This window comes from Phocoena phocoena, chromosome 5 (assembly GCF_963924675.1).
Source record: "Phocoena phocoena chromosome 5, mPhoPho1.1, whole genome shotgun sequence".
NCBI lineage: Eukaryota > Metazoa > Chordata > Mammalia > Artiodactyla > Phocoenidae > Phocoena > Phocoena phocoena.
This window is the reverse complement of record NC_089223.1, coordinates 87,678,445-87,692,038: the sequence shown is the minus strand read 5'-3', so window position 1 is coordinate 87,692,038 and position 13,594 is coordinate 87,678,445. Positions and strand designations below refer to the sequence as shown.

The 13,594-nt window shown below is 41.3% G+C and overlaps 1 protein-coding gene across 1 annotated transcript in view; it reads right to left on the bottom strand.

Moving 5' to 3' along the window:
* The window catches only part of SEPSECS (Sep (O-phosphoserine) tRNA:Sec (selenocysteine) tRNA synthase), a 35,444-nt gene extending 34,805 nt beyond the window's left edge, over nucleotides 1-639 (bottom strand). The window contains exon 1 of the mRNA XM_065877837.1: nucleotides 500-639. Coding sequence (XP_065733909.1) covers nucleotides 500-613 — 114 coding nt within the window. The 5' untranslated portion in view covers nucleotides 614-639. The remainder of the gene's footprint in view (nucleotides 1-499) is intronic.
* Between the last annotated feature and the right edge of the window lie 12,955 nt (nucleotides 640-13,594).

Sequence of the window (13,594 nt, the reverse complement as noted above, 5' to 3'; positions counted from 1 at the left end):
AACTAGGGTTGTCAAACTTTAGTGACATTAAAATTCAGGATGCTGGCAAGAACGAGACCTGTCAAGTTCCTCAGCATCACCTGCTTCGAGTTAGTATATCGTAGTTTATAAATATCATGTGTTCCCCAGGAGTAGTGAAAGATGGAAGACACGAACTTTGCCCTATCCGCAAACGAAAAAGTAAATCATGCCGGCCTTCCCCTCGCTTCCTCAACCCGAAGTTAGGAAAAAAAAAAAAAAAAAAAAGGGCTCGACATTCCGAACTCCCCACGTCCCCTAATAATAACACTGTCTGGGTTTTTGCCAGCATTGGCGAGGCTGAGAAGGAGCTGAACGGCGCAAGCCGGCATAAGGCATGCCCAACTGCGAAAGACTCTCGGGACAGGGCTCAACCAGCAAACACGAGGAGGTGAGGCAGGTTCTGGAACTAACAGGGGCGCTGGGCGGAGCCGGAGCCTGGGGGGCGCGGCAGCTAGGGAGGGACCCGAAAGCTCGGTACCTTCTCCAGAAGCAGCCGTATGAGGTGCTCGTGCGAGCGGCGGGCCTCACAGCCCTGCCGCACGTAAGCCGGCGACACCAGCCGCTCGCCCGCCGCGAAGCTCTCGCGGTTCATGTCCGCAGTGGTCACTGCTGCCGGAGAACAACTAACACACGCCGGACACACTCCGAAACCAGGAGGCGACTCGCCGCCTGGACGGTACGGGAAGGCCTTGGGACAAACATCTACGTCTCGCTCTCGCACATGCGCAAACCGCTCCAAATAGCGTGCCAGGAGCAGAAGGATTTGAGCATGCGCAGAGATGTCAGGGCGTTTGGCGGGCTTCAGGCAGTACAGAAAACGAGCCCCGCCTCCCTGCATCTGATTGGTCCAGTTAAACATTAGCGTGCCTGAGACCGTCATGAAGGAAGGACTTTTCTTCTGTGAGGAGGGGCTGAAGAATCAGGGCAGAGTGCGTGGCGTCTCTGAAGAAAACATTTCCGAAGTTACTCTGTGTTCCACTCTTGTTGAATGATGAGCTCTGGGAGTCTGTGCTTCAGCCCTACTCAGGTCGTGTTTCTCAGATTCCTGAACCGTTGATCCTTACCCTCATACATCTCAACATTTACAGTTGCCTGGCAACCCCATTTTTTTTTAATTTTATTTATTTATTTATTTTTGTCTGTGTTGGGTCTTCGTTGCTGCGCCCGGGCCCCCTCTAGATGCAGCGAGCGGGGGCCACCCTTCGTTGCGGTGCGCGGGCCTCTCATTGCGGTGACCTCTCCTGTGGCGGAACACGGGCTCCAGGCGCCCGGGCTTCAGTAGTTGTGGCACGCGGGCTCAGTAGTTGTGGCTTGCGAGCTCTAGAGTGCAGGCTCCGTAGTCGTGACGCACGGGCCTAGTTGCTCCAAGGCATGTGGGATCCTCCCGGACCAGGGCTCGAACCCGTGTCCCCTGCACTGGCAGGCGGATTCCCAACCACTGTGCCACGAAGGAAGCCCTCCCTCTTTTTTTTTTGACCGCACCACCTGGCATGGGGGAATCTTAGTTCCTCAACCAGGGATTGAACCAGTGCCCCCTGCAGGGGAAGCGTGGAGTACTAACCACTGGACTGCCAGGCAATTCCCTGGCGACCCCATTTGAAATAGTGGTGCCCCACTCCTTTTCTCCTTTGCGTTACAGAATTTTTGGTCATAGCACTTATCATTCACCTCCTGATATAACAGACATTTGTTTATACACACACACACACACACACACACACACACACACACACACACACACACCTATGAATGTAAACTCCCTGAAAGGCAGGGCCTTGGTGTTTGCTGCTATACTCCACAAACACCTAGAAAAGTGCCCAGAATATAGAAGGGGCTTTAAAAAAATTTTTTAATACGGAATTAATGAATTAGTTTCACTATTCAACAACCCAACCCTAGGCGCCTGAGATACAGAAATGAGAAGGCAGATTCCCTGCCTTTGATTTCCTCCTAATCTTCCCTTTAGGTGAGCCTACAGTAATTCCTGAAATCACTCTTATCTAGTGGTATGCTAGGGCCCACTTGCACTGGTTCATACTTGCTTGCAAGAGCTGATTGTTAAAAAAAAGTTCAGTAATTTTGTGATTTTACAATTAAGCCAATTGTATTAAAAGCAAAAGTAGTAAATAGTCATCACTTCCTAATTATTTTACTACATTTTACTATTATCTCTGCTCTTGAGATTATTTACGTCTGTTGTACCTGAATAGTGGAAATAAGATATATTGGCATGCTACTGCCCATCTCTTTCCAACTCCCTTTTTTAGTGGCATCATGTTGGTAGCTTGAAACTGTCTGTGGTAGGAGTATTTACACCGTGGAAATCAGAAAACTCTACAAATCCGGCTCTTACCTTCCCCCCATACACCACTCCCCTAGGACTCAGTTGTTTAACATGTACCAACTCACCACTATTCCTACTGCATGTTCCCAGGGCATCCTGACATTTATCAGCCATAGTGCTTGTCAAATTCCATTTCAATTGTTAATGTTTTGCCTTCCTCAACTAGACTGTGAGCTCCTGGTTGACAAGGACTATATTTGACATCTGTGTTCAAAGCACAGCTCGGAACACTATGTAATAGACGTTCAACAGCTTCCCCTTGCCAACAGCCTCCAATCAGAGCACACCTGAACCCTTCCTCTTTTTCACCATAAAGCTTTTCCCTCTCCCCTGCCTGCCTCTGAGTCTGCCAAATGCAAGTGGTAGTAACTAACTCTCTTGCACTACCAAGTTCTAAATAAATAGTCTCTTTGTTATTTGGATGGTCTACATTACTTTCCACAGTTTTCCTGAAGACTCCACTGAGACACGGACTGCACTGTCCATCACCATGGATCCCAGCCTTCAGCCAGATGAGGTTCTCACAGAGACCGTAGTGCCTTGCGCCTTGTTGCTGTCAAGTCTGTGCCAACATGGTAAGTCAGTGCTGAATCTGAGCTCCACTATTTTTGTGTTGAGTTCCTCAGCTATTTATTCTAAGTGTGGTACCCAGGTTTTGTTATTGCTTCCGATTTTGTTTGACATCCTTGGTGGAATCAGACCATTCTTTTTCATGCTTTTTGGTTCTCTTTTGTACTTCTGTTTTGTATTGAGCTGTCTGAAAGTGTGGTCATAAGAAGAAGAATCATGGGGTAGAACACAGGCATAGGCCCTGTAAGCTTGTTGTTTGAGCCAGCCTCACAGACTAATGAGTTTGCTGTTCTTACCAGACCGGCATACATTTGGACAAACTTCGTTGTGATTCACCAGTAAAACTGGATGAGGTTCTCCTTTCCTCTTGATTTTTTGTCCTGAGAGCTTGCCTTTGATCAAGAGGGAGTTCACTCTAATTTTCCACCTGCCAAGGGGCACAGATTGTTGGGTCTGTGTTCAGAGGGGTCTTGAAACATGAAGAGAACAAACATCACTTTTAACCAACCATTGCCAGCTCTCCTGAGGTCATCAAAGCTTAAAACCTCTCCTCCATTGGGAAAAATGGCTGCTTCTTATGTGTATTTTTATTACAATCCTAATACTGGTGCCTAGTTCTCTAAATGGCGTAATGTCAGCAGTGGGTATTTGGGCCTTCAGTGGCCACTCTGGGGAACATTTGACTTGAATACATATTTTATTTGATAGGCACCTTAGAAAAGAAAGGGAATTAAGATTTCTCAGGCCCAATGGGCAGCTGTGTTTGATTAGTATGCAGAAGCCTCCAAAGGAAATTCTGGTTCGAAAAGTATTTCACTAAAAGATTCTGTAGCCAAAGCCAATGAGCAATTTAACAAACTATTTTTTTTAAGATTTTATCTTTTTAAAAAAATTATTTATGTATTTATTTTTGGCTGCATTGGGTCTTTGTTGCTGCGCGTGGGCTTTCTCTAGTTGCGGTGAGCGGGGGCTACTCTTCGTTGTGGTGCGCAGGCTTCTCATTGCGGTGGCTTCTCTTGTTGCAGAGCATGGGCCCTAGGCACGCGAGCTTCAGTAGTTGTGGTACATGGGCTCAGTAGTTGTGGCTCGCGGGCTTAGTTGCTCCGCGGCATGTGGGATCCTCCTGGACCAGGGCTTGAACCCATGTCCCCTGCATTGGCAGGCGATTCCTAACCACTGTGCCACCAGGGAAGTCCCAATTTAACAAACTTAAGCAACAATAAACTAGACTCCTTTCCTAGTAAATCCTCCTCATCCTGTTGCCTCCCTACATCCAGATGTCCTTCTTCTTCCTTGTCCTTGTGATCTCATCAACTCTTCCCTTCTCTTCCTCTTGTCCACACCCCCTCCCTACTCCCAGAAACTCTCCTAAGAGTACAAAATGCCAGTTGCCTCTAAAGATCCATCCCTCCTATGAGCCAGATATATGGGCCACTGCATAATTTAAACTTAGGACCCAAGATAAATTAAGAACTATAATTAAGCATCTCTGCTGCCATATAAGACCAGCAACTATTCATAGGAGCATTTTAAATTAGTTTGGGTGCATATGATTCAGGGTTACCTAACCTATATCAACTTGTACACATGTTGGTCAGAACCTCAGCTAGATCTTGGATGGCAAAGCTGATTGGATTGACCCAGAAAGGCATCTACAGAATCTCTCTTTCTACAATACACCTGTCCAAAAAAAGGATCTAAAAAATATATATATATATATTTGAAAAGCAGGACAAAGTCTCCTAAAAGTACTGTAGTATCCCCAAACATTTCCAATAAAAATTTATTGGACCATAATTGAACCATACAAACAGAAAAATGATGAAAATATAGGAAATTTCCATGATTTTCTAGTAGAAAATACCTTCTGACAACACTCAAGAGTTAATGAAGGTGCCAGTTGTAAAAGTAGTCCTTACATCTCATTTTGTCAATGGGGTTAAACCTGAAACTAGAAGCCTAATTCAAAAGTAGAAATTAGAATGGGAAGTAGCTCCTTTGCCTGAACTAAAACACCTGCCAGAACATGTTGAACAGCTTTAGATAAGCTCCAAAATAAACTAGAATCATGCAGACTCAACAGCTAGGTGGCCCACTTGCCAAACAACTATTTTTGACAAGGTAGATGTTGTAAACAAAAAGGACACTGGAAAAAAAGAATGTCCCATCCTATAAAAGAAAAACCAAGATGAAGAAAATCCCTCAATTCTGATCTATGGGGGTGCTCTGAAAAAGGAAAACACTTTCAATATCCTGACTTACCCTTAAACACTCAACCTGAATAAATATAGATGGTCAACCTCATCAATTCCTGGTAGATAGGGATGCTACTCTTACTACATTAAACACCATCTTTGCTCAACCTCTTCCTCAGAGTAACCATACACACAAGTGACAGTTCTTTCAAATAACCCACAGATATTTCCTATCTCCCAGCCCTTAGCTGTAACACTTGAGCCCTTGAATAAAAAACATTCCTTCCTGCTCTGTGATACCACCCTGCAAATTTAATAAGGAGAGACTTACTTTGCAAATGGAGTTGTAATATTAAATATACAACAGAACGACTGTTAAAGTTCCAGAGGACTCTTCTATTCATAATCAAGTTGTGTCTATTCTAGATATACCTTTGCCTTCTCTATTATATTTGATGCATACCCCAGATAAAGGTCTTGACATCATACATGACATTCTATGACCTTAAAAGTCTCCTGACATAGAAAACTAATTAGAGCAGTAAATAGATCCCACCAAATATCCCCAATATCCCTTGAAGCCAGAAACAAAGGAAGGTTTCAAAGCTGTAGTTGAATGCCTTATATCCAAAGGTCTTCTTATATCCTTCACTAGCCCTTGTAACACTCAGTAAAGAAACCAAATGGATAAGGATATCAATTTCTTCAAGACCTCAGGACAATCAACAAAACTTATATCCCTCACTTCCCAGTGATACCTAACGCAAATACTATCTTGGCATCAATTCTGCCTGAAGCTACTTGCTTTACTGTAGTGGACCTTTGCTTTGTCTTTTTTGATGTGCCTCTAGATCACATCTAGGACAGTCAATACCTTTTAGCCGTCACCTGAAGAAGATAACAGTATTCCTAGACAGTCATGCCCCAGAGGTTCACTGAAGCCTCCTCCTATTTTCTCAGTTCCTCAAACAAGTCTTAACAGATCTAAATTTCCCGTGTTCTTAAGTTCTGATACAATATGTAGATGATGACTTACTTTATTCAAAGATTAAGAAACCTTGAAAAAGGATTCCATTTACTTGCTCTCAGTCTTAGAAGAAAAGGGACAAAGTTTCAACAGATAAACTGCAGTTTTTACAAAGCACAGTCCATTATTTAGGTCATGGGATATCTAAGGAAGGGAAAACGCTCTCTCTTGATAGACAAATGACTATTCAAACTTACCTTAGACCTCTCACAAAATAACAGTATGACAGGATTTCTAGATTTAACTGGATATTGCAGACAAATTTTTATAAGATTGCAATGCCTCTTTATGAGTTGACTAAGTTCTCAGTAAGAGACCTTTTCTGGGAACCCAGCTATGGAGCAGGCCTTCTGTAATATGAAGAACGTTCTTCAGTAGGTTCATTCACAGGCATTCCTAACTACAAAATTCCCCTTTGTCTATATGTGCATAAGTGATCTGGACAAGCCCTTGGGATTTTCATTCAACTTCATGGGAACCATCAAAAACCTATTGCCAGACCCTTGACCTGGTTGCAAAGATTTATTCCCCACGTCTTATAGTAATAGCTGCTGCTAAAAATAAATAAATAAATAATTGTTGAGGTCTCTGCTGAGCTAGTTCTAGGCTCCTTGCTTGACGTCACGGTTCCTCATACAGGACAGACATTACTACTGGCTAAGAACATGCAACACTTTTCAGCCAGCTGATTAACCTCCTATGACATTGTTACTCTTGTAGTCTCGCATTGCTAAGTATTCACCACTCCAACACTGAATTTGCCACTTTGCCAGAGGAATGTGAACCTCACAATTGTCTTACCTTTGCTAGGGAATGTTGTGTACGCATTCAAATGTATTAGAGAATGTCACTGAGAACCACAAACTAATATTATTTGTTGATGGCTCATACCTCAAAACTGAAACTGGAGGTTATCAAGCAGGATATACTATCACTAATTTAAGCTCTCCTTTGGAATGCAGTCCTCTGCCCAAGGTAAAAATCAGCCCAGATGCCAGAACTTATTGCACTTAGTAGAGCTAGTCAGTTAACCAAAGACCAGAGAGTAAGCATGTATAGAAAGATAGAATGTATGCTTTTGGAATAGTACATGATTTTGAAAACAATACTGGAAATCTCATTTAAAAAATGGATGAGTTAGGAAACTTTAGGTGCATTCCTACATCTTAGAGAGGTGGCTGTTATGAAAATGGAGGCTCATCCAGAAAGGGATAATATGGTAAAGAAAATGCTCTAGCAGATCATTGTGCCAAATAAGCAGCCGTAACCAATGTTATGATCCTATCTAAACCTCAAAGCATCAGTCTATGGAGGTATTCAAAGAGGCCATTATAAATATCAGTGTTTAACCCCTGATTTTGAAAGGTAAAAATGGAAAAACTCGGGTTGTACCTTTCACTAAGATAGTCTCTGGAACTCCCAAGGTGGCTGCTTGGTGGCATCAGATGACTTCAAATGGAAATTAGCTAAATTTCTCCATGAAACTACTTAACATGATAGAGACAAATCGGTTGCTCTCTTAAATCAGGACTGATCAGGAAACTCTAAAAGGTTAGCTGAGGTTATTTTCAGGTCATGTGTCACCAATCAACAACGTAATCCTGAAGAAAACCCATGAAGGTGGGACATAGCCTGGAACCAAAGCCTCAATAGCCTTTTGAACACCTTCAATTTATTGTTATGTCTATTTTAAAATATTTTTTAGTGATTGTATGTCTACTTTCAGGATGAGCTGCAGCATTTCCTTGCCAAAAAGCTATAGGCTTCACAGCTACTAAAAATCTGCTTGAGTTTTTTTTCTAACCTGGGACATACCAATTTGTACATCAGGTGACCAAGCACGCACTTTATGGTAATCATTATAAAAGAATTCTGTAATGCATTACACCTTACTCAAAAACTACATTGTCCTTACCACCCACAACGTTCTGGAAATGTTGAAAGGACCGATAGCATCCTTAAATTTAAATTAACAAAACTTTCAGAAATGTGTGCCATCACTTGGCCAAAGGTAATCCCACTCCCACTAGCCTTTATGGCCATATGGTCCATCCCCTTGGGGACACATCACACATCACATCAGTTATTACCCTATGAATTGGCAACTGGAAGGCCCAAGCATTTAGGGATTTCACCTCTAATAATAGTCTCTGTACTGCTGCACACAGACATGAGAAAATATTGCAGAGACTCATGTACTATACCCTGTCCTATCACCAAGATCATATTGCCATTATTCCCACAACGTCTTCCTAAACAGCCTCTTTGTGATCTTCGGCCAGGAGATTTCAGCTATTGGAAGAGATATAAGAGACAAACTGTTCTTGAACCTCATTGGTAAGGACCTAATCAGGAACTGCTAACAACAAGTACAACAGTGTTACTCCAGAGAGTCAATCATGGGATTCAAGTTTCACAACGAAAGAATCAATTCGGAATTCCATGCAATTAGAAGATTACTCCAATAAGGCAGCTCAAAGTGAAGATTCTCAGGGATCTTCTAGAAGAAGCCAATCTTTGGAAGTTGACAGCTGACTCAAGACCTTCAGAAAAAGCAGATGACCTCAAATAGTAGATAGCTTCCTCCCAAGATATTGAACCAAGATCCCTGCCCTATTCCTGTTTTGGTTTTTATCTGCTTGCTTATTCTCTACCTGGGAGAATTACTGATTCATTGCTCAGGCAGGGTCCCCAGTGGTGAGAATCATACAAAGAGAAAAGACTATAAGAAACTTGTTGCTAACTAAAGCAGAATTTTTCAATGATACCATTTCTGCTCTAGATGCAATACAAATTAGTTGCAATTCATTGGCATGAGTAGTAATGGACAAACGCATTTTTCAAGGTTTCTTATTGGCCAGTCATGGTGGCATCTGTGCCATTGCTAAAATTCTTGCTGTACTTAGATCAATAAAAAATCCAAGATAGAAAAGGCTATACATTGTTTTAAGGAAAAAGCTAATTAGCTGTCTTAAGTTGATACTCATGGCCTGTAGGATTTGCTGTCTTGGCCTGAGTTGGATCTATTGGGTTCCTGGTTCTAAAACATCTTAAAAGAACTTTTACTTGTTTTTGTTTTTGTCATAATGGTCATGATGCTGGTCTTTGCATTCTATGTAGAGACTTAAATTCTTCTGTACACTCACTCTTTCATCAGATTATTATCATAATAATAAAACAACAAAAAGTTTAAGAAGGTCTCACAATAAAATTGACCATGAAGGCAACTGAGCAATCCCTAGGAGGTGAAGTTCTGGATCTCTAGCCTTCCCTACATTGGCCAGCCTCTTTCAAGTGAGAAAATGACCCAAAAGGGCAGGGTCTGAGGAGCTGACTATACAAAGGAACACTAGCCAGACCATATATGATGATAGAACTCTGACCCAAAACCTTGCAGCAACCAGCCCAGGAAGGCAAACCACAGTCTCTGCAGCAATCATCCTAGAATAGTCAGGACTTGGTCAAGCACCAAAATCATCCCTTTAATTTGCCTCCACTTCCAAAGCAGGACCGATTCGAAAAAGCTATTCTTCACACCAGTCACATCAGATACCTCATTTCTAGTTAACCCATCTCTAGCTTCCTCATGCCAACAGCCTACAATTGGAGCATACCTGACGCCTTCTCTTTTTTTTCCATTATAACGCTTTCCCACTGCCCTGCCTGCCTCAATTGCAATTGAGAAGGGCACTTCAGCTCCACGATATTTTTCTCCAAAACTAATAACCCCATTATACCCATTGGAAAATATCAGACAAACCCTAATTGAGGAACATTCTAGGAAATACCTGACCAGTACTCCTCGAAACTGTCCTCATCATGGGAAAAAATAAAATCTGAGAAATTATCATAGACCAAAGGAAACTAGGGAAGGCATGGTGACTGAATGCGGTGTGGTTTCCTGGATTGAATCCTGGAACAAAAAGAGGACACTGGTGAGAAAACCAGAAAAATCCAAATAACAGTCTGAAGTGTGGTCAACAGTATGTGTCAATATTGGTTTCTTTGTTTTGACAAATGTATTATGGTAATATTAGACATTAACATTAGGAGAAGCTAGGTGAAGGATATACGGGAAACTTTATCCATCTCCGTACCTCTAAAATTGTTCCAAAATTTAAAAATTTATTTTTTTAAAAAATGGACACATTTTCAGGCAAAAGCAGAGAGTTTTCAACAAAACACCACTCAAGGAAATGCTAAAGAGTGTCCTCAAGGCAAAAAGAAAAAGTTCCAGATGAGATAGCAAAGATGCAAGAAGGGATAAGGAACAACGAAAATATATGGATGTAAATATATGGGTGAATCTAGGCTAATATTGTCTACATAAAAAACTACAGTAATGTGTTGAGGGATTTAACTATATATAGAATTAAAGTACATGGTTGGCATTTAAGTAGGGAGGAGATAAATAGAGTAAATACAGTTAAAGTGTTCTGAGGGTTTTGTAGTCATAGGGTGGCCCATGAAGTTACAAGAAAGCAGAATCTTGGGCCTCTCCCCAGACTTACTAAATCATAATTTTCATTTTAACAAGCTCCCCTGTGATTCACATGCACATTAAAGTTTGGGAAATACTCTTCCAAAGGTGCTTGTATTGTCTCAAAAAGAGAGTAAAGCTACCAATTGATATTACATTTTTGCAAATCTAGAATTTATAATCTCTAGGGTAACCAATAAAGGAATAGTTTTAAAAAGTGTGTAATTTCCAATCTAACATGGGGGAAAAGTGGGATAACAAAAAACAATCAGTTCAAAATAAGGCAGAAAAGAGTGAAAAAGAAACAGAACAGGTAGGACACATAGAAACCATATTAAATATAAGTGAAGCAAATTATCAGACAATTTTTTTAAACAATTACATGCTTTGTACTGAGAACACATCTAAAACAAAAGACTATACAAAGATCGAAAATTGAAAGTAAAAGAATGGGAAGAAATATAACATGCAAATACTAACAAAAAGAAAGCTGACATAGATTTTTAATATTAGATGAAGTAGACTTTAAGGTAAATGGCATTACTAAACATAAAAAGGAATACTTCATAATGATAAAAGACTCAATTCACCAGGAAAATATAATAATTCTAAATTTGTATGCACCAAATAATATAATTTCAAAATATATAGGTCAAAACTGATAAAAGGAAAAATAGATAAATCTATAGTCATTTTGAGATATTACAGAACACCTTTTAGGAACTAATAGGTCATATTAACACAAAAAATTAGTAAAGATTAAGAAACACTATGTTTAGTAAACTTGACCTAATGGACGTTCATAGAGCCCTGTACCCAACAACTGCAGAGCCACACATTCTTTTCAAGGTCACGTGGAACATTTACCAGAATTGACTACATCCTGGGTCATAAAACAAGTCACAACAGATTTCAAAGCAGTAAAATCATGCAGAGTACCTCATCTGACACAATGCAACTAAACTAAGAATCAATAATAAAAACAAGGTTATAATAGAAATTAGAAAGTATTTTGAACTGAATGATAATAAAACCACATATCAAGGCTTATGGGAAGAAGCTAAAACCATGCTTGGGAGAAACATATGACTTTAAAAGCAAAAGAGGGGACCTCCCTGGTGGTCCAGTGGTTAAGACTCTGTTCTCCCAATACAGGGGGCCCAGGTTCGATCCCTGGTCAAGGAACTAGATTCTGCCTGTGGCAATGAAGATCCCGCATGCCACACTAAAGATCCCGTGTGCCGCAACTAAGACCCGGCACAGCCAAAATAAATAAATAAATATTTAAAGCAAAAGGGAGGGGGCATGGAAGGAAAAAAGCATATAGTAGAAAGGAAAAAAAAAAAAGCTAAACCTTTCTTAGCTTTTATCTCAAGAATTAGTAAAACAATAGAAAATAAACGAAGAAAATAGAAGGAAAGAAATAATAACAGTAAGACTGGAAATTAAGGAAATAGAAAACAAAGAGAGGATTAGCAAAAGCAATAGTGGTTTCTATGAAAAAACTAAGGATGAGGTGGGAAGCAGGGTCCAGGTCCAAAGACCAGGGAAACTACGAGAATGAAGTGTGAGGGGTAGCAGGGGAAGGTAGATACGCAGCAAGTGGCCAGGGAGGGAGAGAAGGAGCCAGATTTTCAATGGGGATTTTGGGGTGAAGTGCTGTACATTCTAGAGGAAACCCCCATCCTCCATCTCCCTGTGAAACACTTAGTAAAATAGTCTTTTCTTGTTAAATGAGATTGGATCTATTTTGGGGATGTCTTGAAGCAGTAAATCCTGCTCTTAGCATGGGTGAAGAGTGAAATTAAGGCAGTTCAAAAGCACCTGGTCCCTAGCTCTAATAAGAGCTAACACTGAAACCATGTGCCAGGTGCTGCTCTGAGGACTTCACCTGCAGTAGCTCATCCAATCTTCCCAGTGGCCCTATGAGGCAGGTATTATTATCCTCACCCCATTTTATAACTGAAAAAGCTAAGACTCAAAGAAGCCAGGTGAGATTGCACCAGTAGTCAAGGGAAATAGGATTCTGACTGTGCTGTCTGGCTCTGGAGACTGTGCTCTTAACCAACTGCCCCACCCCCATCCCCACCCAGTGTCAGAGCCAAGAGGCACTGCATGGTCCATGCTTTAGATAGGTAAATATGCAGCCTCAAAGATCTATCCAATGGGATGTGGATGGAGTAACAGAAATATTGCCAGAAGGGGAGAGAGGACAGGTTGCCAAAAGCATATGATTAAGTCTTAAAGCCATTAAACCTTATGGGCAGAAAAGACCCCACCATATTGGTATCAGGAGTCCTTGATGCTGAGCCCTGATAACATCTGAAGACCCAGAAGGCACAATGGACTCTTCCACTCCACCACCACTCACAGTTCATCTATCAACAATCTTTTCATGCTTCACCGCAGCCCTTTCTCTCCATCTTCCTTCTGCCACCTATGCCAGGCATCTCATTAACCTTAGACAACTGCAAATACAATCCAGACTCCTTACCTTGACCTGTAAGGCCCCACAAAGTCTAGTCCCCACTAACATCAAGTGATATCTCTCCCCTCTAGCCCACTGACCTCCTTGCAGACCCTGGAACACACCAAATTTTTCCTTTACAACCTCAGGACCTACCCACATGCTGTGCCTACTGTCTTAAATGATCTTCCCCTCTTCCATTTTTATGGCTAGCTCCTACTTTTCCTTCAGTGTAAATGTCACCTCTTCTGAGAAACCTTCCCGGATCTCCATATCTAAGTAAGAACCTAGTTTGAAGTAAATTCTCTATATATTCACTTAAAATTCTTTAATGAGTTGATTGCTTGGGTAATGTCTGGAATGGAAGCTCCTGGAAGACAGGAACCATGACTATCTATTCACTTACTCTTCCAGCACTTTGCATGGTGTCTGACACATAGTAAGCATTCACAAACATTTTTGAATGAATAAATGATAAAAATGGGTCCCA